Below are 26763 nucleotides of genomic sequence, written 5' to 3' on the forward strand. Positions count from 1 at the left end.
GCTTGAGCCCATTTCCTCTCGTCCCATCGCTGTTCCTTGGGAGCAGAGCCCAGCACCCCCTCCCTGCCCCCTCCTGCCAGGAGCTGCAGAGCGATCAGGTCTCCCCTCAGCCTCCTCTTCTCCAGGCTGAACACCCCCAGCTCCCTCAGCCGCTCCCCACCAGCCCTGTGCTCCACACCCTGCCCCAGCTCCGCTGCCCTTCTCCGGGCACGCTCCAGCCCCCCAATGTCCTTCTTGTGCCGAGGGGCCCAAAACTGGACACAGCATTCCAGGTGCGGCCTCCCCAGCGCCGAGCACAGGGGCACAATCACCTCCCTGCTCCTGCTGGCCACACTATTCCTGACACAAGCCAGGATGCTGTTGGCCTTCTTGGCCACCTGGGCACACTGCTGGCTCATGTTCAGCCGCTGTCGACCAACACCCCCAGGTCCTTTTCGGCCAGGCAGCTTTCCAGCCACTCTTCCCCAAGCCTGCAGCGCTGCATGGGGTTGTTGAGCCCAAAGTGCAGGACCTGGCACTTGGCCGTGTTGAACCTCATCCAGAAGAAGAGCTGAAGCTGAGCCAAGACCAACCACACCTCTTGCATGTGCCCTTCTGCATGCTGAAAGCTCTCTGGGGTCATCTGCCATCACTGGGCTAACGCGTCTGAAGGCGGGATGCCTGTCCCGCAGGGACGCTCATCAGCAAGGAGCACGCCAAAGCATATGGAGATGGAAGAGTGAAGTCCGTCAGGTGGGACAGGGGAGGACGCGGCGGCCAGGACAACACTGGTAGCAGGGAGGGAACAGACCCCCGGGACAGCTTGCCATTGCGCAGCACAATTCAGCAGCCTGGCTCGAGGGGCTGATGAGAAGGGGAGACCTGGTAATTTATGGCTTTACGAGGGTCTCCTCAGTGACTGCGCAAGGGCTCTGCAAGGGAGGCGCCGGCATAATCCCAACACTGTGCTATAATCCACCACGGATGTACGGAGCAATTTAAATGGGTTGAAAACATGGTTGCCTTCCTCCCCTCTCCAGGCAGCAGAATTCACGTGTATTTAAATGCCGGCAAGATAAGCCCCTTTTGCTTCATCTTATTTTTACCACCAGTAGCCAAAGGTACGCTCAAACCCAGATACCCTGGGGGTGCAGAGGGAATGTCCCCCCCATAGAGTCCTGCACCTAGGGCTGAAATACTGCAGGGTGGTTTTGATTTTTGTCTTATTATCTTCCCATCTTTTCAGATGGAGACTGCATTTTTAGAGGCACCTTGCCATCACACTGGTATAAACGGAAGGGCAAAAGGACCCCAGCCCTGTGCCAACCCCGGGGAAATTTTGACAGGGAAATCAATAGAGAAATGTCCTCCCCGGATGGAAGGAGGAAAAGGATGCCTCCGCTAGCGGCTTCTCCTTCCCGAAGGAATTGCTGTGGAAAGCGGTATTTGCAATGCATGGTATCCCACTGGATGTCAGCCTGCTGAAAAACGGTTCGTTAAAGATAGCCGTGCGTTTATATCTGTGCGTAGGAGCCTACATTAAAATGGCCTACAGCAAGAATTGTTCTTTTCAATGGGAGAAGGGATGTCTTCTCACCTCGGAAACCAGCTGATGAAAAGCAGGCTAGAAAGCCTAATATTGGACATCCAAGTTCAAAAACGTTGCTAACAAAATCCGCCCCTGCTGCTTGCTGAATCCTAAGAAACGTAAAGGTAGCCACAAAACTGACTATCCAAAGCTCCTCTCTAATACGACAGGAAATAATCTGTTATTCCTGTCCAAGACACAAGTGCTAATGAGGAAACTTCAAAACGCTCACTCATCTGACCTCTTAGAGAGCAGGTGCTCTTCTAGACAGACCTTCACAACGGCGTCTGCCATCAAAAGCACCGGCATGCTTCCAAATGTCCAAATTGGGCATTTTCTACCCAGCTGAACCGCGGGATACTGGCCAGTTCAGAAGATGACACAGTATTCGCCGCTCTCCAAACCCAGAGAGCATCCATCCATCCACCCATCCAGCACCTTGACAGAAGGTGGCCACACCAAATAACGCCCTGCAACGGCAGCACCGTACGGAGAGCTCCCGGCTGGAACCAGCAGCAACAAGGATTAATGGTCCCGATTTACCCAACGCTCTCCTCATTACCCACTTTCAAAACCAAATCTCATATTTAAAATACTTAGATGCGCAGGGGGATGACTGCATCGCTCAGTTTACACGGCATTCTGCAATCTGTGCACTCTGGTAAATGGAAATAGGCATTTCCTATTGCCACTTGCCCGAGTTTTATTTTCTTTTAATTGGGTGGTTCTAAATTAATCAATTGTATTGGCGGTCTGACATGTCAAATCCTCAGAGGAGTGGAGCAGGGAAAGTCCGCAGTGAGGGGATTGCTCCAGGTTTTGCAGATGTGCTGGTGAAATAGTCAAGCTGGTCAAAGGTAGGCTTAAATCGGATACATTTTTCCATGGCCGCCTTATTTTAATTTCTACATCCAAACTTAACCTTTTGCTCAGCACTAAATTCCATACTCCCACAACTCAGGATATCTCAGTAGTAACTCTGTGGAAACACAGAATAATAAAAAACAAGGCCTATTGGAGGAGTCCTGCTGAACCAAACGGACCCTTGCTTAGAAGGTCCCAAAACAAAAAGAAAAGCAATGGAAGACAGGGAAAAAAAAAAAGTTCTGATCCAGGATTTGGAGTGTTGCATTTAGGAATGTGAAAATTAAAGCATGACCAATTCGGAAGTGTTTTTTACTGAACTATTAACGCATTCTAGAAAACTACACAGCAGTAATTTCATCTGGCATTCTTTTTGAAACTGGAATTTTAAAATTATTCTACTGTGTATATCACCATTCCAGTTGCCTCTAAATGCATTTTGCTAATATCTCATTTAAAATGTATTGTATTTTAAATAGCCCTTATTATGGTATTTTTAGAGCTTGAGCTCACCTAAATGCCTTAAAGCAACTAACTCCTAATCAGCCTAGAAAAACTTGCTGTCAAGGCAGAATATAAAAGCACAGAGTGCAATGTATTCACCGCATACGCTACGTGGTGAATATACATTGTTAGTATTTGCATGCCTCATAAGGAAATGTACGCTTTCAGGGTAAATTATTAGAAATGTATTTAGTTCAACAAAAATGCAATGGGAACTTGGTATTATGAGACTGCACAAGAAAAGAACTTAATGAGGGAGAACTGAATTAAGGAATGGCTAATCCCATGTGATAAATTTATGGTTTGAACTTCACTCCATCTTACATGGGATTTGAATTCACTTGTACATCATATTAGGCATTCATTTGTCGGCATTCTATTTATTTTTTCCCTTCCTCTTGCAGGAGAACAGAAACCAATTATGTTAGAAACAGTCAGCCAAATTTTGTCACGCATCCTATTCCTTCAGCTTTAATTGGGTAGATATAATTACCAATTATAAAGGGACACAACCCTGCCTATCTCACACGAAGTTCAATTTCCATATTTAAGAGGATCCTGTCAAAGTGGTTGTTTTTCACTCATGGTATGTTTGTCTTCTGCATTTTGTTAAATCCAGTACAAGTGAAATCCACAGTGCACCTCCATCAGGTGTGGCACGTGATGTCCATGTCGTCAGCTCTATGAGCGATGATAGACACCCGTCGCTTTAGTAGTGGACCTGTTCCTCCATAGAATCGTAGCATCGTTTAGGTTGGAAAAGACCTTTAAGATCATCCAGTCCAACCATTAACCTAACACTGCCAAGTCCACCACTAGTAAGAGTAAAGTACTAATTAACTGCATGTTTCCTGGTGTGGGGGCTGGATTATTTTTTAATGAAAGTAAAACTAGGAATCACTAAGGTTGGAAAGGCGCTCTAAGATCATCAGCCCAACCATCAACCCAACACTTGCACCTTTTGGTTATATACGCATTTATATACATCTACATTTAGTGTATATACAAGGTATAGATATACAAATATCTTTTTTACACGGTTAACAGGGCACTTCAGATGTGCATAGACTTGTTTTTACAGCGCTTTAAATTTTTTGGCTTGATAAGGGATTTCCAGGACAGGCTCCGAATATTTTATGAGCACATACTGTGACAGCCACAGGACACGTGCGATAACCCACGCAGAAACCAAGAGTTTTCTGACTTCGCAGCTTGTGATTACATGTTGGCACCTGATGATTGACTGAGCCCCTGCAAAAATCAAAGCACCAAAACAGCTTGTGGAAACAAGCAGGTTTGCAGACGGAATGAGCTGAGGTATAATAACAGTAAATTGTGCTGGAGATGAAACGCAAAACTCATCTGGGTAATAATACGGTCTGGGCTTTACTTCTTGGTGACAGTGAAAATTTAAACCGATTCTGTTGCTACAGAATTTAAATTGGAAGAAGGTTTGAAGATGGAAGAATGGGAAGATTATCCCAGAGCACACAGTAAAATAGTAACAACAGCTTACATAGTCTATGGCTACTCTCTACCACGGACATTAGAAGTAATAATTTAGAAATACTATGAAAAATTACTGGGTTTCAGATGTGAGACATTGTATATTCTGGCTTTTGAACTGAAGCAATTTAGTTTTTATTAACTGTATAATTTGGAGGTATCAGTAAAACTCCTTGGAGTAAAAAAACCCACCCAGAATAGTTTTCCATTTCATATACAAATCTTTAAAAGAAAAATAATGTTATAAAGTATATCAACCTTAATTTTTTCATTTATTTCAGCCAAATCAAATTAAATAAAACTACTGGTCCTGATTTATAGAAAGGAAAGGCTTAGCTCAAAATGCCTGCTTTAAGAGGTTGGCTGTGACCAAAGGACTCCTTGAAATACAGGTGCAAACCAGTCTTTACTAGAGAGCCAGCACTGATGGTACGTACGCTTTTTTTCTTGCTCATGGACACTTAAAGTTTTTGAATCTCGTGTTTGTTCAGGAAAAAAAAAAAAAGGTTTGTTTAAAACTCTAAGTTTGATAATAATTGAATTGTCTCCAAGTCTAATTTTTCAAGTGAACAGGTAAATTTTAAATGATGAGCGTAAGAACATGAAAACTGCCATCTAAGGGACTTGAGGGTAGATATTATATTATTCTAAAGACCAAGATTTATTTAAGAGTTAGTTGCATGAAGTAAACTGATGCTTAAAGAAAGAGGAAAAAAAAGTCAAACTAAAATGTGACGGCACTTCACGGGCACACGTTGACTGACACAAACCAAAGCGACGGCTCTGCCCAGCCCGGGGGCAGGCAGCTCTTACCCAGCTGAAGAGGACGCGTCCTTTTCAGAGGGAGACCTCGGAGTGGCATGGAGGCTAACGAACCCCCCCGTCACTCCACTTTTAGTGTATGTACTCCATTAAGCTCGCTCGTATGGAAGCCATAATTACCCTTAGGTAAAAACATCCCCAGCGCTAGTATAACAACGTTAGGTTATTTCATCAAAACATTTATGCACGATATAACCCTTAACAACCGTTGTAAGATCAAATAGGAATATGGTTTTTATCTCATATAATTGTGATTACATTGCCCATAATTTGTATGTGCTATGTGCGCTATACTGACATATAAATGAAAATCACCAATAAAAAGGAAATCTCTGTGTTTAAAAGAGAGTGTTTCTCCTGAGGACTGGTAGTGGCAGTGGTGAGACAGCAGGGCGTGGTGAAGACACTTCATGGCACCGAGTCCTGCGCTCCCGAGGGCTCCTGCCCTTCCATCCAGTGACCCAGAGCAGCTCTGCCGTCCCTCCCGTTGACGCCTTCTGAAGGGACCTTCAGGGATCGTAAGGATAACCTGGCCAGATTCTGCATTTCTTAGACTAAACGGGTCAAAGAGCTTTCCTACTTGGTTGCAAACTAATGTTCTGAAAAGAAACCTTATGATCTTCGGGAGAGGAGGAGCCTTAACCAATATTTTTACCTTGGGAACAGAATATAGACAGTTTTGACACATGGAAAGGACATTCCCTTGAATTTTGAAAGCACTTTTGCTGTTATGTCTCAACTTTTGGTACATACGCATGCATGCATGTCTATACTTACCTATGTTGCCTTACATTTACACCTTCCTTTTTTTTGGACAGCTCTACACATCGTAACACGATCAGAAAATAATTTCTTACCTGGGGATATTATATAGAAGAAGTCCTTAAACTCATCCATCCAGACCTCTGCCAGTCTCCTGTTGTTCTTGTTGATGACGTGTCCCGTGCCCCCAGGGAAGGTGTAAGGTGTTGCTTTTCGGAAAACGTGGCCAACATGCGAGCAGGTGACAATCTCAAGGGAGCCGCCGCACTGCCAAATCTGGAATTAGAATATGCAGAAAACGCTGACAAAAACAAATACAAAACATGCCGAGTTTATAGCAGGAGGGACTCTGACAGACAGGTTAGCAGCTACGTCCTGATTTATTTCCCCAGGGAAATTCAACGGGGAATTTCAAGCAAAAGTTTAAGGGAAACAGCAGGGGCACAGCTCTTGATGGCAATGAAAGCGCAGAGACTTTAAGTGCAACGTGACAGCTTGCGTGAATGGCACACTTGGTTCTCACAACACAAACATACCCAACCCACCAGCTCAGAACGCTGTCATCCTATAATGGACTAAGTGGAGGGTATGGATGTTATCTCTGCATTTACATTTTCCAGGATTTCATAGTATTTAAAGAAACAGAGAAGAAATTTATTTTTTTATATATATAAAAATGTATATATTTTTCAAAGCAGAATCACGTTCATGGCATGTTAGACAGACAGCGACAGAAAGCAGCAAGCACAGGCACTCTGAGCATCGCAGAACCACAGAAGGGAAACTCAGATGCAAAACCTACGTTCTCCGATTCGTGTTCTGGCGAGTACCACGATTGGCTCAAAAAACAAAGTTATAGACAAAGAGGAGCATTGGATGAACTTCTCCTAGATGCAAACTGTCCCTTTCCACTACTGGAGCCAACACTCTGCGTAAGCTCCCTTTGACGTGACCGCACAAGTGTAAACGATCCTGTAATCCTGGACTTTAAATGAAGTAATGCGTTTTTCTGTCAGATCACTAGAGCCTTGGTATGATATACATCAGTTCGTGTATTAACTGCTGTTCTGCAATTTTCCGCTTTTCTAGGCTCTGGAAAGACCTACAGAAGAAAGTGAAGAAGGCTGAAGGTCCAAGTTTGCAGAACTGGAGGCATAACGTAGGCGGCTGGGTGAACAACAGGGAAAACGAAGGTTTCCATCGGATGCTTACAGGGTCACAAAGCTTCGCTGTTCTGCCAGACGGTATCCATTCCTTGGGATTCACTTCTTCACTAATCTTGGGATTCACTTGGGATTCACTTCTTCACAGGCCTTATGAGGAGCGGCTGAGGGAGCTGGGGGTGTTCAGCCTGGAGAAGAGGAGGCTGAGGGGAGACCTCATCGCTCTCTACAACTGCCTGAAAGGAGGGGGTAGTGAGGTGGGTGTTGGGCTCTTCTCCCATGTAGTTAGTGATAGGATGAGAGGAAATGGGCTCAAGCTGCGCCAGGGGAGGGTTAGGTTGGAAATTAGGAAAAATTTCTTCACGGAAAGGGTGGTCAAGCATTGGAACAGGCTGCCCAGAGAGGTGGGGGAGTCCCCAGCCCTGGAGGGGTTCAAAAAACGGGCAGAGGTGGCACTGGGGGACATGGTTCAGTCTGGTCTACCCTTGATTGGTTTAGTGTGGACTTGGTAGTGTAGGTCAATGGTTGGACTGGGTGATCTTAAAGGTCTTTTCCAATCTCAACGATTCTATGATTCTATGATTCTATAAGGTTCACTGAGATTTTTGGCATGCAGAAAGGTATCGCCAGCTGCCCAGTTCCTTACTGAGGCTCATCCCACCCTTTGCTTTAGCCTCCTCCTAAGCAGACAGCAGGACTAAAATTTACAATACCTCCCGGTAATAAAACACAGAGTTTAAGAACCACTGGGTGTTTTAAACAGGAACGCTGGTACACTCTTGTAATTATCGCTCCTTGGTGCAGGCATAACAGTTACCATAGTGACTTAATGCAGATTTTATTTAATTAGGGCTAAACCCTTTTATATAATTTCATTAGTATGCTAAGTGATGTACTCTGTTGGGATAAGCAATGACAACATCGAAATATTCTTGTGTTTAACATCTTGTGTTTTGCAGCTCAGCGACAGCTAGTCAGTTCAGGTACAACTTCAAGCCGATGGGTGCCAAGGAACAGGCGGCCGTACCGAAAAGGGAGCGCGCGTTAACACTGAAATACCTGCTACTGGTATCTCTACAAAACAACCCGGGAGCAACTCACCGGACAGGACAGTAGTGAGCACGTGCAATTTTAGGTTGTGCTTTACCCCATGGCCTCTGCCTAAGGACCAGCATTCCCCCCAGGCTGCTCCTGCTCTCCCCCTCCGACTCGTCTCCCTGGCAGGAAATTCCTCCCACGCGACCATTTTTTTAAAATGTGTGTTCCTGTACAATTTTTTTAAGCACATTTTTGGCTGTCCTTGGTACAATCTGCTATCTATTACAGTTGTCATAGAAATGCGGATGAACCTGCACCCTGTTGAGAAGAAAAGCACTTTTAGCTTTTCAATATTGTTTAAAAAAAAAAAAAAACCAACCCACCCACCCTCCTGAATATTCCCTGGTAAAATGACTACTTTCCCAAAGTCCATATGATGGTTAAGGACCGTAGGATTCCAGAGATCTGTTCAGCATGCGGACAGCACGCGCCACGGCAATGTATCTGCTCACTCCTCATTGCAGCCACGGGGAACGCCGGAATTGTCCCTGGCACTTTGCTGCAGAGCTCTTTGCAGAGTAGACGACGCCTCGGGCAGGGATCCAACACCAGCCAGCAGCTTTTTGCTGACACTGCTGGCTGCTCCATCTAATACTCCAAAAACTTTTGAGAGAAACTGCCATTACATTTTCCTGCAGTCTTTTTCATTTTAATAGTCATTATATTTTTTAATCCAGCAGAATTTCCGGGGATAGAATTTACTTGATCCTATAGCTTGGGAATCAGGTATTTCCAAGGAAGCGTACCTTTCCTCCAACATGCCTACACTTTTTCTAAACTTCCCAACAATTTTATGAGTTATTGCTTTACGACAGTTCTTCTAGTCATAGAATCATAGAATCGTTTAGGTTGGAAAAGCCCTTTAAGATCATCCAGTCCAACCATTAACCTACACTACCAAGTCCACACTAAACCAGTCAAGGGTAGACCAGACTGAACCATGTCCCCAAGTGCCACCTCTGCCCGTTTTTTGAACCCCTCCAGGGATGGGGACTCCCCCACCTCTCTGGGCAGCCTGTTCCAATGCTTGACCACCCTTTCCGTGAAGAAATTTTTCCTAATATCCAACCTAACCCTCCCCTGGCGCAGCTTGAGCCCATTTCCTCTCATCCTATCAGTTGTTCCTTGGGAGAAGAGACCAACTGTCATCTTAGTTACCTCTTCCCAGAAAAAGAACGACAAACGGAGCCAGCACCTCACCCCAGGCTGCCACACCGAGACGTTGTGCCCGCCAAAACCTGCCCTTGGCAAACCCTGTGCCAAGCACCCACCGGGCGCGCTGGCTGCGGGGGAGAGGAGGTGGGAACCGAGGTGGGAACCGCAGCCCTTAGGTGCAACATTCCCATTTCCTGACCTGCCACCCATCCTGAGAGGCAACAGGGGCCCTCACAGCGACTAAAAGCACCGAGGGACTGAAGCCAACCAGATCGCAAGTATTCTGGTACAAGATTGATGTAGCTCATTTAAAAAAAAAAAAAAAAAAAAGAATTTAAACTCTAATTTTCACACTGAATTATTCATAAACCAGTTATTGTCACATCATCATTTTCAAGGTTGAAGGTGCCTTCCTTTCCCTCTCCTCTGAAGTTTAACCCTTCTCCTTCCACCTGAATGCATTCCCCCAAATCAGATATTCTTCCAACCACGGCTCTTCAATCACACTTCAAGTCCCTCTCTGCATCTTCCAACCCAGCACGTTCCATGAGTTTATCCCCCACCTTTTGTGAGAAGTTATTTAGTGAAAAAACCCAACGTCCAGCTGCAACTTTACAGTTAAGAAACTCTACCAGTGACCTGTCCCCAGCCTGGCATCTCGTCCCTCAGCGCTACCCACCTTCCCACCCACCAGTTCCTACCAATCTCCGTCTTCTCCCGACTCAGGAGATCATTTCCCGAGTGCCCCTTATTGAACTGTTTTGCTGAAGAACCGATCCAGCAGGCCTGCCACTTTTCCTTGGTCTGGAAAATGAGCTGTCAAAGCCAGCATGTTGTACTTTAGCTTTTAATAAACCCATGCAAGACTAACCCATTTCCTATTTATCTTTTCTCTTACAAATATTAATTCCTTTGAAGTTTGTGGTAAAAGATTGCACGCGATGGAATTAAAACTAAGGCTTGTATTTGCCCTCGTAATTTATCCCTTTTTATATATAGGCATTAATTATTTAGAACTACCTTTGATTTCGCAGACATTTTAAAACCATTCCTATTATTGCATAAAATGATGGCATCAAACTCCATCTGATCTCTGTGCAGCACACTGTCAGGATTTTTTCCCTTCTTCCATAATTCTTGAACGCTGACTCAATGTCAGTTCCCACAAATCTCAGCACACATCAATCAGAAATATTTAAGGCTAATAATAATTTGGAGGCAAACAAAAATAAAACAACTTTGAGGCTTTACTCCTAATCTGCTGGAGGGTGGGATGGCCCTGCAGAGGGACCTGGCCAGGCTGGACCCATGGGCCGAGGCCAACTGTATGAGGTTCAACAAGGCCAAGTGCCGGGTCCTGCACTTGGGTCACAACAACCCCATGCAGCGCTGCAGGCTTGGGGAAGAGTGGCTGGGAAGCTGCCTGGCCGAAAAGGAGCTGGGGGTGTTGGTCGACAGCGGCTGAACATGAGCCAGCAGTGTGCCCAGGTGGCCAAGAAGGCCAACAGCATCCTGGCTTGTGTCAGGAATAGTGTGGCCAGCAGGAGCAGGGAGGTGATTGTGCCCCTGTGCTCGGCGCTGGGGAGGCCGCACCTGGAATGCTGTGTCCAGTTTTGGGCCCCTCGGCACAAGAAGGACATTGGGGGGCTGGAGCGTGCCCGGAGAAGGGCAGCGGAGCTGGGGCAGGGTGTGGAGCACAGGGCTGGTGGGGAGCGGCTGAGGGAGCTGGGGGTGTTCAGCCTGGAGAAGAGGAGGCTGAGGGGAGACCTGATCGCTCTGCAGCTCCTGGCAGGAGGGGGCAGGGAGGGGGTGCTGGGCTCTGCTCCCAAGGAACAGCGATAGGACGGGAGGAGATGGGCTCAAGCTGCGCCAGGGGAGGTTTAGGTTGGATATTAGGAAAAATTTCTTCACGGAAAGGGTGGTCAAGCATTGGAACAGGCTGCCCAGAGAGGTGGGGGAGTCCCCATCCCTGGAAGGGTTCAAAAAACGGGCAGATGTAGCACTTGGGGACATGGTTCAGTCTGGTCTACCCTTGGTTGGCTTAGAGTGGACTTGGCAGTGTAGGTTAATGGTTGGACTGGATGATCTTAAAGGGCTTTTCCAACCTAAACGATTCTAGGTTTCTAGGATTCTATGTCTTGGAACAGGTAGAAAAAACACTCCTGCAGCTCCGCTGATGTTTATTTTTGGGCGGCTGGAGTCCGTATTATCTACCTATATCTAAGAGCCAACATCACACACGCCACCTTGCCCTTAACCGGTCAATCCCTCCAGGCAACTTAAAGCAAATCCCATCATTTGCTTCCCCGTTTCCTTGGTGCTTCTGCTCCTTGGCACGACGAGGCTGCGATTGCTCCACGTCGGGGTTCTTTTGGTACGCGTGTGTGATGGTGGTAGATTAAACATATCTTACGTATATGCATGGATCAAAGCTATGGTAAAAAATCCCCAAAGATTACTGCAGTCAGGAAGTAAGTTAACACGTATGCACAGTTATGTTAAATGAGTTAAACTTGTTGGCTGCTGCACAGTGATGCGTAAGTAATAATTAGGGAAAAAAAAAAAAAATCCTGAAAGCTCTAATACCAAAGATCTCAATAATGAAATCAACTGAACTGGTGCATCTGGAATATTTTCCTTACAGAAACGTTAAGAATCTTGACATAGAGAAAAGTTAATGCAGTCCAAAGAAAGGGAAAAATGTTGCATGCTTATACTTAAATTCAAAAACATATTCTGAATACAATTCGTGAGCAAGCTGTGCTCCTAAAATTAGTTAAGATAGACAAACAGCTAAGGAATATTGAAAAGCACAGAGATAGATTTTCAATCTGTTTGCCAGGCGATTAGGGATTTATATACCCCAAATTCCACTCGCCAACACAGAAAAATAATTTCAATGTCACAGTGTACTTCTGAAAATAATCTCGCGCGCACGCAGCCCTTCCAGCCTCGCTCGCAGTTACACACGGGTTCGCCTGTAATTATACAGCGCTGCTCTTCCAGTCGTCCAAATCGATGCTGCTGCTACGGCTGTTTACTTAAACCATTTAAATGCTTTCTTACACCTATAATTTTGCAGCGGAGAGTTGAGACCTCACATACAGTCAGGCTGAGAAAGTGCTGTTAATATTGAATTGTGCGTATCTGGAAAAGCTTCATCACTGGCATCCAGCCTCATCGGCGTTCGCGCCACGAAAGCGGCGACCTTCGGGACGTCGCTCCTGGGTCCCCCGGCAGCAGCCACGGACGGGACGCGGCGAGGGGGCCGCGGTTTGGCCGTGCCTGTTTCCTCGCCCCGAGACCGTCCCTTCTGCCGCACGACGGGGAGTCCCGCACAACGTGGTTGCCCTTCACTGTATGTGACACGCTATGAGTATTGCGATAGATCGGATACCGCGCTAAGTTACAAGTGAACGGAGCTCCCTTGCTCCATATTCGTTTACTGTAAGACTTCCTACAACAGTAAAACCAGAAATTTCAGAGACCGAGAACAACGTATGGATATATCCCGCTACTTAGGAAATAGCATGGGAACATTCGCACACCCTCTTCTGCACTTCTAACAGCTGCCAGAAAAGCAAAAGTAAAGAGCATCTTACTCCTGTTAGACAACGCATTTGCTGCCTCCAGCCTTGCTTTGGCCTATCCGGATTATTTTGAAGGATAATAATCTTTTTTTTTTTTTTTTTTTTCTGATGGACAGATTATTTTTAATACCCTTTCCAAAGCTATATGAGCTCCTTTCTGACTATCAAGTTTTCAGGGCATTCTCTGAAACACAGAATTTAACAGAAAATTAAAAATATTTAAGGAAGTGTCGTGGCTCAGCCCCGGGCAGCAGCTCAGCACCACGCAGCCGCTCGCTGCCCCTGCCCCGGTGGGATGGGGGAGAGAATCGGAGGAGTGAGAGTGAGAAACACTCCTGGGCTGAGATAAGGGCAGTCTACTAATTGAAATAAAGTAAAATAGTAATGATAATAATAACAATAGAATAATGATAATAATAATATCCAAAGCAAGTGCTGCCCAATGCAGTTGCTCACCACCCGCCGAGCGATGCCCAGCCAGTTCCCAGCAGCGATCGCTGCTCCCCGGCCAACCCCCCCAGTTTCTATACTGCCCATGACGCCGTATGGTATGGAATGGCCCTTGGGGCAGTTGGGATCAACTCTCCTGGCTGTGCCCCCTCCCAGCTCCTTGTGCCCCTGGCAGAGCATGGGAAGCTGAAAAGTCCTTGACTTAGTGTAAGCACTGCTCAGCAACAACTACACCATCAGCGTGTTATCAGCATTCTTCTCCTCCTAAATCCAAACCACAGCACTGTGCCCGCTACTAGGAAGAAAATTAACTCTATCCCAGCCAAAACCAGGACAGGAAGTCTATAAATAAAAATATGGTAAATGTTTAAGAAGAAATGAGGTTTTCTTTTACTAAAGTAGACTCTTACAGCTGTAAGATTCCTGCCAGGATTATTATTTTTTTCTCCCCCCGCCATTGCCATTATGAGAAGACATCCCCAAAAGGCATCGTCAAAGACCGTTCAGCAATGAGCAGCAGCACAGCTAAAAGACAAAATACCGATTTCCCCAGAAATAAGGAAATTGTACAGAGCTGCACACGTTACCACGCTGACGTGCAGCATTGTATGGGCACCGAGCGGCTGCCCCGACCGGACAGACAGACTTCGATTCGGCGGCGTCAGTCCTGCTCTGAGCCCTCCCCGAGGCACCGCGTCCAGCCGAGGAATGCCTGCGCGCCTCTGAGACCAAAAACACAGCGAATCCTTTTAATCAGCACAGCGGGGGTAACGCCACGGCCGTCGCTGGCTGCAGATGAGACAGTCGCAGGCATTAGCCAGGGAAGGCGAAGGCACTTTTTAACATTTTTTTGAGGATGCAGGCATTATCAAGACAGGGATTTAGGGGTTTGTTTTCTGAATAGCGGACGAACGCCAAAAGTAACCCCCTCCCATTCGATGATAAAAACATCCAATGTAATAAGACCTCCAGAAACATCCTTATGGCTGACTCCGATTACAGTAATTTTCCAAACCAAGATTTCATCTCAAGCGTTTTCCTGACTGCAGTGAGACATTCCGAAACCTGCTGGATAATTGCAGGTTTGTAACATTGCTGCTGGAGGAACCTCCCCAGCCCCTGGGCACTCTTTGCTACCAATTTTCTGCAGATGTCTTGCATCAGACAGGTTTTTAAATGCAGAGGCCTTGGTATTTTACTGATCCAGTTGTACTTGATGTACTTGACTGGTTGGTTGGTTTTCTTTGTAGACGAAGGCTCTAAATACCAAGGCACAGCATCGCATGGCTGCTTGGCATTTCCATGGTAATCTGCCGGCACTGGAAGAACATCATTTTATTTCTGTTCTTGACACCATGCCCTCTTATTAGCTGATGCACGCGTTCCAGGCTGGTAATGTTTCTTGAAGTTTAAGTGGGAAAATCTTCCAAAGACATAAAATAATGTTCCGTAATACGATGCCCGAAGAGTTCTTCAGAAAACTCACGCGCTTCCTCTCCTCACTCCCCTCTCAGTCTTAAAGAGCAAAAGAAGAGTAAAGGCAGAGCTGCCTCCCTGCATTTATCACCAGGGCTTTGTGCGGAGAGCAGGGCTGTTGTTAGTTGTAGTCTTTCCACGTATTCTGGACTGAGATTTTTTAATTTAAAGCAGAAATTAAGATCTCATAAGAGCTTTCTCACAGAATTTATGTAAGTTAAGCCCGTTGCTGGCTTACTCACATAAGCATTGAACAGAATTCAAGTCCAAATTGAAATAGGACTCAAGAAATTATTATTTAGGGAAGGGGAAAAAAAACCCCAAACCCTCCAAGTATTTTTTATATATATATATATATATATTATATATATATATTAAAAACATGAATTATAGAAGTGTCCAGGAAGCAGAACCAGCGAAACTGTACCAAAGGCAGAGGCATCAGGTCAACCTGCGCTACACACAACCGCGGACCCCAAATCAGGACCAGGAGCCGGCTGACCCACGCCAGGACTCCCGACGGGTTTCCCACGCAGCTGCCAAGAGCCAGAGCAGAACAGCGCTAGATGAAGACAGAACACCACCATTAAATTGCTAAACTTCTCAGGAAAGGCTTTCAAAATATATTAGCATTATTTGAGCAAGAGTATGCATGGAGAATATCCTATTTAGGGCATTTCTTTAGCATATGCTGGAAGCTGAATACACGCTCACATGCTGCTCTCAGCAGAAGATCAAATGCTTTCTGCCAAAATGAATCTCTTACGCCAGGGAGCAGGAAAAGGCCGTGGAATTGCAAATTATTTTATTCTGTTGCACTTACAAGGCCTGACAGAAAAATGATCAATATTTGTATCTTTGTTAACAAAAATAGCCACTGCCCAAAGGAGGCCACGGAGAATCACCTTCCATATATTCTCCAGTACGGACTCTTAGGAAAAATCGCCTGGTTTGTCCCTTTGTATTAGAGTTGGTTTTTCAGGGATTATCATTTTTATGATGAAAACCCAGTGTGGTCTTCCAAAAGGAGAGCGAAATTTTAGACTCTTGCCTAATGAGAACGGGACCTTTCATAGAATCACAGAATCCTAGAATCATTCAGGTTGGAAAAGACCTTTAAGATCATCCAGTCCAACCATTAACCTAACACTGCCAAGTCCACAGTAATGACCCAAAATTGGTCCTGCAAAAGGTTTTCTGTAAGTGATAATGAACACCAGCAATAACAAACGGCTTCAAGGTTTCTTCTGTCAGGGTTTAATGTGCATCAACAACTCTGATCTCAAAATTTCAATGATCTCGGTGAACTCCACTCTACAGAAATCACACACTGATACTCGGTGAGAAATGAACAGTACTAACATGCAGATTCAGCCTACAAGAGGCACATAATTAACGCTTTAAAGCAGTGCTAGTCACTCTCTGCTCCATGGATCATTTCTAAAGACATGAAAAACAAGCCTACTAACAGGCTGAAGTTAAAAATAAGCTCCTCTATAGGGGCCTATGTACATCCAAGGGATATTCTTAGGGGTCTGTACACCAAAAAAAATGTTGAAATCCACTGATTTAAAACATTAAGACTCAGAAGAAGTAATTCTACCCTTCTATTTTACTGGAAAGTGCATGATTATAGTTTATAGAAAATGGCCTGAAAATGCTTTCAGATTCTCGGTTGATCTTCTCTGGAGATACCTGCTTCACAAAAGTCTTCAAAGTAGTTTCTGTCAATAGAAAGTAGTCTACCAGCCCTGGCTGAAGACAAACGACAAAAAAAAAAAAAGGAAAGAAGGAAAGAAGGATATCCCCATGATGTGCTGTGGGTACTACATAGGTATTACCAGGGTTTATTTTGCATACTTACTTAAAATGCATAAATTATGATCCATCAAAAGTGTTCAAAGTAATTACTTTGTGTTCAAAGTAATTTTTAACATCCTTTCTAACAATTACTTATCAAAGACTCAATTTTCCAATTTTCCTTTACGTCTAAAGGACAATTACCCAATGCATTTCACTCAAAGAGATTTTATTCTTGTCACGGGCAACATACCCATCCCCGGCAGAAATACCGTCACTTTTCTGCAGGACGTGAAATTTCTCCACGAGCTCAGGTCTCACTCACAATTAAAATCCCAGCCAGAACTTTCAAGTTCATGATGACATACACTTTCAAAACCTTCTGTTAAAACATATATTTGATTTTTTTTTTTTACACTATACAAATTTCTATCTTATTTATGTCAGCATTTGCACTAGCTTACAGAAAGCCTCGTTTCTTTTATAAAGGTATTACTAAAATACATATTATTTTGAAAGTGTAAAAATTTCCAAACAGTAATAAAACGTTTCATGCAGTAAAAAGGACCAGAATAATATAATGAGGCATTCCCAAATATCGTGAGAATTTAAATTAACCCATGACTTGCATGACAGCTAAAGCAGAGGCACCCTGTCCGCAGCGTAGGAACCGTTACAGCACAACTGTGTTTGTTGACAGAAAATGAAGGAAAACGGCAATTACCCTAAAAGACATTTCAAGATTCTCGCCACCCCAGATATCCATTCCTGCATCGTAAGTTCCTATCTCTTCAAAGTAGTTTCTGTCAATAGAAAATAGGCCACCAGCCATAGTAGGGGTCCTAGTTGAAAACAAACAGAAAAAAAAAAAAGAGGAAAAAGAAAAGAAAAGAAAAAATACCTTTTGAAAGACACTGTGGAATTTATTAAGTGACACTACAGTACATTTCACTACCTCAGACATTTTGACTATAAATATATTCTATGTAGAGCAACTTAAATATAAGCGACTAACAATAATAATACGGTTTCGAGTGCATACGCTGTGCGCTTTCGGGCAGAGCTCCCCCCGAAGCCGATGAGAGCGCTGCCCGAGCGAGAACCGCAGGATTGCTTCCTACCCGCAAAATCACATTTCCATAGATTATTTCAGGAGCATTGTAATGGTAAAGTGGATGGAATTTTGGCCTTCTGCATCCAGAACAGCAGTTCAAATCCAATCTGAAATGCTTAGCGAAGAGAGTTTAATGCCTCAGCTTTGCCTTAGAGGGAGACTAAATGTGCATAAAATTACCAGGCATAATCTCTCTTAACAGGTTTATAAATCCTTACAACAGGCAAATCCAGTCAGAGTGCAACTTCTCTTTGCGTAAGGATGTCCTACTTCCCCGTAAATATCTGCGCTCTGTTTTTTCAGCGTTTAAAGCCTACGCGAGATGCAAAATGCTCACCCCACTTCGCAGGAGCACGGCTCTGAGTTACTGCGCCAAACCCTCCAAACCACAGCCCGCCGCCAAGGCGCACGGTGCGCACACGCAGACGCGGGGGCACAGCTACAGGGGCTGCCCCAGGCACGGGGGTTCAGCCCAAACCGGTCCCTGCGGGCGCTGCTGGGGGAGCTGCGCCCCAGCCCCGCGCCGCGGGCATCCCCGCTGTCCCCCCGTCAGCAGAGCTCAGACGCGATGCGGGGTGACGCCACCGCTGTCGAGAGACAGGCTGGGGGTAACTCTGATGGGAGCGGCTGAGGGGGCTGGGGGTGTTCAGCCTGGAGAAGAGGAGGCTGAGGGGAGACCTGATCGCTCTGCAGCTCCTGGCAGGAGGGGGCAGGGAGGGGGTGCTGGGCTCTGCTCCCAAGGAACAGCGATGGGACGGGAGGAGATGGGCTCAAGCTGCGCCAGGGGAGGTTTAGGCTGGAAATTAGGAAGAATTTCTTCACGGAAAGGGTGGTCAAGAATTGGAACAGGCTGCCCAGAGAGGTGGGGGAGTCCCCATCCCTGGAGGGGTTCAAAAAACGGGCAGAGGTGGCACTTGGGGACATGGTTTAGTGGGCATGGGGGTGTTGGGTTGACGGTTGGGCTGATGATCTTGGAGAGATCCTTTCCAACCTTAGTGATTCCTAGTTTTTCCTTTCATTAAAAACTAATCCAGCCAGCAAGCCAGGAAACATGACATTAATTATGACTCTCCCCTTAACTGGTTTAATGGTGGACTTGGCAGTGTTGGGTTAATGGTTGGACTGGATGATCTCAAAGGTCTTTTCCAACCTCAACGATTCTAGCATTCTATGACTCTGCTGAGGTCTCAGCATCCCCACACCTACAGGCTTTGCTGCTGAGGGCCTCCAGGCACGTTAGCACAGCTGCAGACCAAGCCTTGCCAGGTGTCAGTCACGTTTCTGTCCTCAGCTTCAAAAAAAAACCCACAAAGTGGGCGAGACTGGATTTTGAAAACGCATGACCTAACTCTCGCTCAATGCATACGGGTTCAACTGCACACAAACATGCCAGTAACTACGGCCTGTATGCAAAAGATTGGGTCACAAAAATGGACTTTTCATGCAGTTATTTAGAAAATTGCTTGTGAAGACTGCTAGGAACATCTGATACTCAGCGGTCAGATGAGGCACCTGAATCTATGCAAGTGCAACGTTTCCAGCATCAGCACTTCTGCCCATTTAAAGCTCAGCTTCCGCAGGAGCTCCTGTGTTTGGAGACAGCCTTGTGCAAACACTGATATAAAACAAGCTCCCATGTTTTTTTCTGAAAAGCAAGTCAAACCAGCAGCAAAATGGTTCATGTGCAACGCAGGAAAAAGCTGGAAGAGGGGCCTCACGGGTGCTCCCGCCCGTGGCAGAACCTGAATCGCTCGGGCGTTTCGTAGATCTTCCTCGAGAAGCTTTTGCACGTACTACGTGCGACATTGCTTAGCTAACGCACACACCGCGACCGTGTGACGTGACGGGTTAGCGTGGGTGTTACCGCACGCACGCGGAGCGCAGACGCTCAGCCCTGCGGGGACGGGGCTGCGCTGCACAGAGCTTTCCCGCGGTGGCACTGGACACAGCCCCGGCAGTAAGGAGGCCTCACTTACTCTCAAACTCAGCTAATCCAGGTAATTCTCCTGCTGTGCAATTATTTCCTCTTCTGCAAGAGCTGACTATCATTACTCCCAGAAAAAAAAAAAAAAGCACAGTTTAGCAATGAAATAATACTGGACCCTGAGTTTACCAACACTTCATTTCTATTTTCCTCCCTGTGCTCTCGGCGCTGAAAGCTCAGTTAATTAACTGTCGTTTGGACAGGGCTAAGCCTTCCCAGGTTTCAAAGCCGCTTTACTGCCCTCAGCCTTGCTGGGTTTCTGCCACAAACCATACTGCTGGCCCCCCGAGCTACCCTCAGACGCGTTAGAAGCAAGCGGAGCAGATGGGAACGGCCGGGCGGTGTGACCCTCCGCCTGACGGCTACCGTGAGAGTCAAACACCGTCTATTACGGGGAGCGCAAAATAAAGCTGACTCTGCGGTCTTTCTTAATTGAACTGGGTTTGTGCCAGATGATTACCAATGCAAAAATATTGTATTTAAAAGGAATTTTTGTTACTGATTATCTAGCATCCCTATAAACCTATGCAGAACTACTTACACGATACCAAAAGCTGTGTTGGTACTTGGTCTACTCACCTCCTGACAGCCGGCCAAGCTCCCGTAGGACTCTCGGCGATTCACAAACATTCCGATGAGCCCGTGCCCATGCACAAACCTCAGCTCCCCCCCGCACTGGTCTCCCAACCTCACTAGCCTCACCGAAGCGAGGAGTGCCACTGGTTTCAGGTGAATAAAATCATCCTCCCTCCTCTGCCTGCAACAGAAACCCTCATCCTCTGTCTCCTCTCCTTCCTCCTTTCATTTCTGTCCCTGGAGGAAACACAGTCTTTGCTTGAATGGTACAAATTTTCCCATTTTTGCAAAGATTCGGTCTTAAGTATTTTTTGAATGATGCAACTGAATCGTGCACACGGATCCGGATTCTTCCAGTATGTCATCAGCAAATGTGTATGAAAACCAGCGTTTCCCTAAGAACTCACTAAGTGGGATTGGAAGCGCTGAGTTTCCTGCTGTAAGATGTAAGTAACTACGCACCAATATATGCCACGGATTCTCAAATCACTGAAACGCAGCAGGCAGGACTTCGTCTGTTATGTAAATTTAATGTTATACAAACAGATCTGCAGAGCTCTCACTGTAAGACCAGCTGAAACAGTAATATTAGGAAGAGTGAGGGTGCCTACAGGTTTTTTCCTCAGCTTTGTGCCTATTAGCTATATTTTGCCTCCTTGGAGTCGTATTAACAACTACAGTAAAGTGTTATGATTAACTCTAATCATCATTCAAACCCACTTTTGATTTTATTTTGGAGGCAACATCTGCTTCTCATTTCTGCAATTATTAGCAGCGAGCAGGATTCCCATTCCTGTATATCTGCACTTCTAACTTCCCGTAAGAGGAGCGGCACAGCGAAAGGGTTTCGCAGTAACCCCGGCTTTGCTGCATCCCAGCGGTGCCTCAAACCCAGCCCGGCGCGCCGTGCCGGGGAGGGAAAGCGAGGAGGGGCAGGCACGGAGCCGCTGCCGAGGGGACCCCGGCCCCTGCCGTGGCCCGGGGATGCTCGGGTCGGGTGCCCCCCAAAGCCACGTAACGTCACCTCGCCCCGCGTCCTCCAACCTCCCCGGCCTGCGCGCCCGCTCGAGGAGACCAACAGTCACAAGGGCAACACCACTAACAAACGAGACCGCTGCTTATACAGCTTGGAATAAGGTTTTTACACCCGTTTCAGATACTGCTGTCAGTATTAATTGTAGTCAACTCTAAGTTTAATCAGCCGTAATAAGAAGAAGATAAATACAAAATCCTCCTAATAGTTGATGTTGTATTTTTTCCTCTCAATAACTAATTTATACTTGAGAAAAGATCTTCCAGAACAAAATATATCTTTTTGGTATTTATAATACTAGCCTGGAGTGTCTTCAGCTTAAGAAAATGAAGGGCAAGTATGGAAATATCCACAGAAATGCGCTGTGCAGAGACTGTGAATGCCCAGCACAGAAACACTTTATGTTTCTAATACTGTAGATGTAAGAAGACAAGGTGCTTGCGAACTCATCTTAGTGCAGACAAGTTTTCTGTTGCCGCAGGCAAAAATCACAGAAGGAGAAATGAGTTCGCTCAAAGACAAAGGATGTTCTGCGAAGTACAAATATTGCGCAAGGATTTTTCAGTGGAAAAAGAATGGAAGGTTTAGCGAGACCACTGGCTTTAGCTGGCACTACCTGTGAACATTTCCCGCTGAACCAGGCCACACCTGAGGAGCTGCGCTGCCCACAGCTCTCCGTGTTCCTCATTCCCAGATCTGCCCACGTCCACCGGAGCAGCTGCAGGAAGCTTTAGCTTTAAGCTCCACCTCTGCACAGGGCAACCATCCAGGTTTCGCTCCCGGAGAGCCCTCCGGGAACAGAAGCGGGCTCTGCACTTAAACCAGCACATTTTGACAAGGTCTAATTATTTACGAGGTTTACAAAGCCGGAGGTTACTCCAGAGGCAATCGGTGGAAGTCACAGCATTCACTCTCTACGGGAACAAGGTAAAATCCTGAGGTGCACCAGCAGAGCAGTGAATAGCCTTCGCTTTTCAACCAAAAGAAAACACATGTATACCCGCTGACGTGAGTCCTTGAGGGCTGCTGCACCTTCAGAGTAAGGAACATACCCCTGCAGCAACACCGGGATGCCCCCTGCAAGCTCCACGGCGCAGGTTACGCCTGCACTCAAAGCCACAGTTCGTATCTGATTGCTGCAAAAACACCCGAAAAAATATGATTCAACTGATCCTAACAAACCTCACGGAATTAAATACTTGACTTGACCAGCTCCGTCCCCAGGAACAATCTTTTCTTCAGGGATTTCTTCTAAACGTCCCCTTCCTATTTTTTAGTCTAGTCTACCCTTGATTGGCTTGGAGTAGACTTGGCAGTGTAGGTTAATGGTTGGACTGGGTGATCTTAAAGGGCTTTTCCAACCTAAATGATTCTATGATTCTATGATTCTATTCTCACTTTATAGTTTCAGTCCTAGCGAAGACACCTCACGAGCTGAAAGCTCCCTGGCGTTACTTTTGCTTCTGATTATCGTACGTGTAAAAATATTCTAAGTACATTTTAAAAAAAAAAAAAAAAAAAAAGAAGAAATCCTAGTATCTGATGACCACAGACTCCTATCCTCTCTTCGCCCAGGGAAGAGTACCGAGAGGGGGGTCGGGGCGGAGGGGGCACCCAGCGTTGGTGCTGCCCACCTTCATCCACCACCTTTAAAGCGGGACCGCTTGCCAACTGGAAAGGCGTCTGCTACCTTAGCAAAACCTGTGTTTCTTTGGGGAAGAGTTACCACTTTAGGCTATTCTGAGAAAGGTTACGCTCTCATGGTGTTAGCTGACCCGAGAGAGAAACTAGGTAAGGGAAGAAGAAAACGAGAACAGGAGAAGGGACGTCAGACTGGGGTTAAGAATCAGAAGAAGAAAAAAAAGGGCAAAGGTGGTAGGGACAAGTGTGTGAAAAGCAGGAACAGCATCCACGTATGGATCTCGGATCAGAACCCGGTCTGTCCAAGGCAAGGCATCGCTAATTAGTACGAGAGGCACCTCCGAATCCCCACTGTTGTGTTTGCCAAAAATATGACAAACAATCTGACTTTTCTAATGGATGTCAGTAAGAAAGCTCTTTCACAGCTGTACTGCATGACAATTACCTGTGGGGTTCTAATATCAGAGTCACTGAATTAATTAACCTTTTCCCACTAAATCTAGAAATCCCAGCAAAGGCGGATATTTGACTCAAATACCTAACTTAGGAGTTTTACAGTTCCTGTAACTCCCTAGGCACACAAGCAAGCAGCGTTTCGCGTCTCCGAACCAGAAGGAATCAGGCTCCCTCTTCGGAGAGTACAGCACCTCCCACCTTTAACTTCACTGGGGTTAATGGTCACAGCGTATGCGACGGCCGAGCTCTGCTCACACCGCCTAGGGAGCTCTCAGCAGTAAGCTATCCTGATCTTTTCCATAAAAATAGTTATCCAGTAACACAAATTATACATAAATAATAAAATTGTATATAAAAATGATTCAGAGTTTGACAATGTATGCATTATGTTTTTAAATCTAAAAAGCGAAGGCAGGAATTTATCAATGTTATTATGGAGGATAAATATTTTGAGTAGAACTTTTGTCAATTGCATGGATTTTTAATGTAACAAAAAGCAGAATTTGAGTGCAACGGTTATATTACGCATACATGCACGCGACCATGTAATCCAATGATGTTTGTCTTCTATACCCATTCCACTGATTACAAAGAAAAGATATGAATAGAGACATATTCAATCTACATGAGACTGAAATAATATTACAGAATGGGGAAAGCAGCGTGGAATAAAAAAAAATTAGCTCAACAATTTGTTTCTAAACTTTTGGCACGGGTTAGGCTATTGTTTATTTTTATCCCCCCTTTTTTTGAATATTCAGGTGGCAGTAGCTGCCTAAACCACTCTTAACTTTGCTGAAATATTACATTTTTTTCTCTTTGGATGCAGAATTTGTGGTTGTGTTTCTGACAGCTCAGGACTGATGCACTGCTGCAGTCTCTTGGACTGTGTTTGAGAAGCATTTGGAAATACCGGCTAGCACTGAAAGCTGCTGCTGACTTACTAAACGTTGCTTCCCATAGGAAGGCCGCTCTCCCCTGCGCAGCTCCACGGCTCGCTTGCTTTGCTGGTTCCCTTCCCACCGAGGAAGAGGGAAAATGAAACAGGGAGCACCTTCTTCTGACACCGAAGAGACTGAAATGCCTCCGCTATGCGGTCAGAAAGGGTCAGTACGTCCAAAAGCCACCGCTTTGGTCTTAAGCCAGCGGAATTACGCACCCTCGGAGCCACCTCGTCGCCCTGGGGCACTCGTGCAAGTGGTAATTATGGGACACGCGGCACTGGCGTTAACCTCCGACTCCTTCACCCACGCTCTGCTCGCTAACACCCGTCTCGCCAGGAGAATCCCAAAAAGCCCAGGCAATCACCAGCTAAAAGCTGGTGGGGGGAAAAAAAAAAACCAACTTAAAAAAAGAGCTATTTTTTTCTTTAATAATTTTAAGAGTCAATTACATGTCTGATTCTGGATTAACTTTTAAGTACTACTCCATTTCAAGATAAGGAAGTAAGAACTGGGATTTGCATTTCATTGAAAACTCCCCGTGCCTGTGAATTGATTCGGCATGGAAGAGCCAGGATAAACAGAGCACGGCGAGTGACACGGCGGGAGCAGCAGCCAGCGCGGCGTGAGGCTCTGCAGCTCGTTAGGATAATTAACTCTGCCGCTTTTAACGCACACCTCAGCGTTACTGAAATAGCTGCTGGCAGACTTCACAGCTCAGCGACAATATTTTAGATCACGAGAAAACCAGTTCTCTTGACTCAAGGATGGCTTCACCCCCGCTCTGCTAACGATAGGGTCCGCTCCTGCTCCTGGGGACCCTGCTTGCTCCTCCTGACATCATTTCCCAAGAACAAAACCTAAAAAAAATCCAGCCCTTCCCTGACTCCAGGCTTTGAAGGACATGAAGTGACAGACTGGGCCATTTTCCGCCATAAGTCATTTTGGAAGGCGTTTCTTCGCCCATCCACTGCCTTACCTGGAAGTGTTTTGCAAAGCTGTGCTGTGACTGCTGCCCCTGAGTTGGCTCTCCCTTTATCTGCCTGTTGCGCACAATCGGGGGTATGCAGGACTGGAATTCTGTCCACTTCATCATGTCTCTCAGACAGGTTTGAAACCATTACATCCACTTGTGAAAACTTTTTTTTTTTTTGCCTTTTTTTTTTTTTTAAACTTTTCATGAAGACCACCGAAGCTATTAGAGCTGAGCAAATAACCCATCGCAAGTAATTTATTCAATTTGTCCTGTTTCAGCTTAATTCAAAATTTTTCTAGAGGTTTTGTTACAGTCTGTGGTTTTGAGCAATTAAATGAAAGAGGTCAGGAATGATCACGGAATTCAGGACACACTTTTAGATCATTTTTGACTCTGTGCACAGTCATCAATTTTATTTTGTAGGCAATAAAAGCATGCATTTTAAGTGCAAATCGTCATCACTGAATACTTGGGTTCAACGTTCAAAAATGTGTATTTCAGAAAGATGTTCTAATGTTTGCCTTAAATTATGAAAAAACAGTAACATCTGTAAACACGAGCTCAACAGGCTATTTGCAGAAAACAAACATAGAGGGAACTTAAAAAGCAGGGTCATATTTTGAATTACCGAATGTTGAAAAGAAGATACAAATGAGTTTTCTCAGCTCTGATAACTACATTGCAGCATTAAGGATAGGTCAGATTTTGGTCTTCTCTACCCTGAACAGTGTGCCACAACTATCTGATGTGTTCCCTGATACTGCAGCAAAATCTTAGGCATTATTAGCTACAGAAACAACTGCATGGTAGAGTCAGATAGCACAGTACTCTTGATTTACTCACCTTACAGGCAAGGTCCTGTCTCCTTTCCTCCTGTCCATCTCTCTTTGGGGAACCGGGGGTACCAGCGAAAGTTAAGCTTCCAGTTAAACCCTCCGTAAGTCATATCTGACCCAGCCATGTACTCAAACGTGTCATCGCTGATCACATCAATGATTGGACAGACAACAGTCTTCCTGTAAGAAAAAAAAAATCGCCTTTTTTAAACAAAGTACTTTTTCATGTTAGTATGCTGAATATTGCACTTCAATTGAGGCTTCTCTGCACAAAATCCCGTTTACCACCGCTCTGCGCAAGGCTTCTCTTCGAAACCGAGCCCATGCAAAATTCCCCTTTTCCTGCTGTCCGTGGCTTTTTGGCCACGCTGACCCCTCGCTGCGCTCCCAAGAGCCAAAAGCTGCCAACAGCCAGCCCTGCCCGGGGCTCCTGCTCCTCCGCCAAATCC

General features: G+C 45.6%; 1 protein-coding gene across 1 annotated transcript in view; it reads right to left on the reverse strand.

The window, feature by feature from the left end:
- The window catches only part of GALNT13 (polypeptide N-acetylgalactosaminyltransferase 13), a 152943-nt gene that overhangs the window by 49914 nt on the left and 76266 nt on the right, over nucleotides 1–26763 (reverse strand). The window contains 4 exon segments of the mRNA XM_075710501.1: nucleotides 6121–6301; nucleotides 17482–17599; nucleotides 26322–26377; nucleotides 26380–26494. Coding sequence (XP_075566616.1) covers nucleotides 6121–6301; nucleotides 17482–17599; nucleotides 26322–26377; nucleotides 26380–26494 — 470 coding nt within the window.

This window comes from Pelecanus crispus, chromosome 5 (assembly GCF_030463565.1).
Source record: "Pelecanus crispus isolate bPelCri1 chromosome 5, bPelCri1.pri, whole genome shotgun sequence".
Taxonomy (NCBI): Eukaryota; Metazoa; Chordata; class Aves; order Pelecaniformes; family Pelecanidae; genus Pelecanus; species Pelecanus crispus.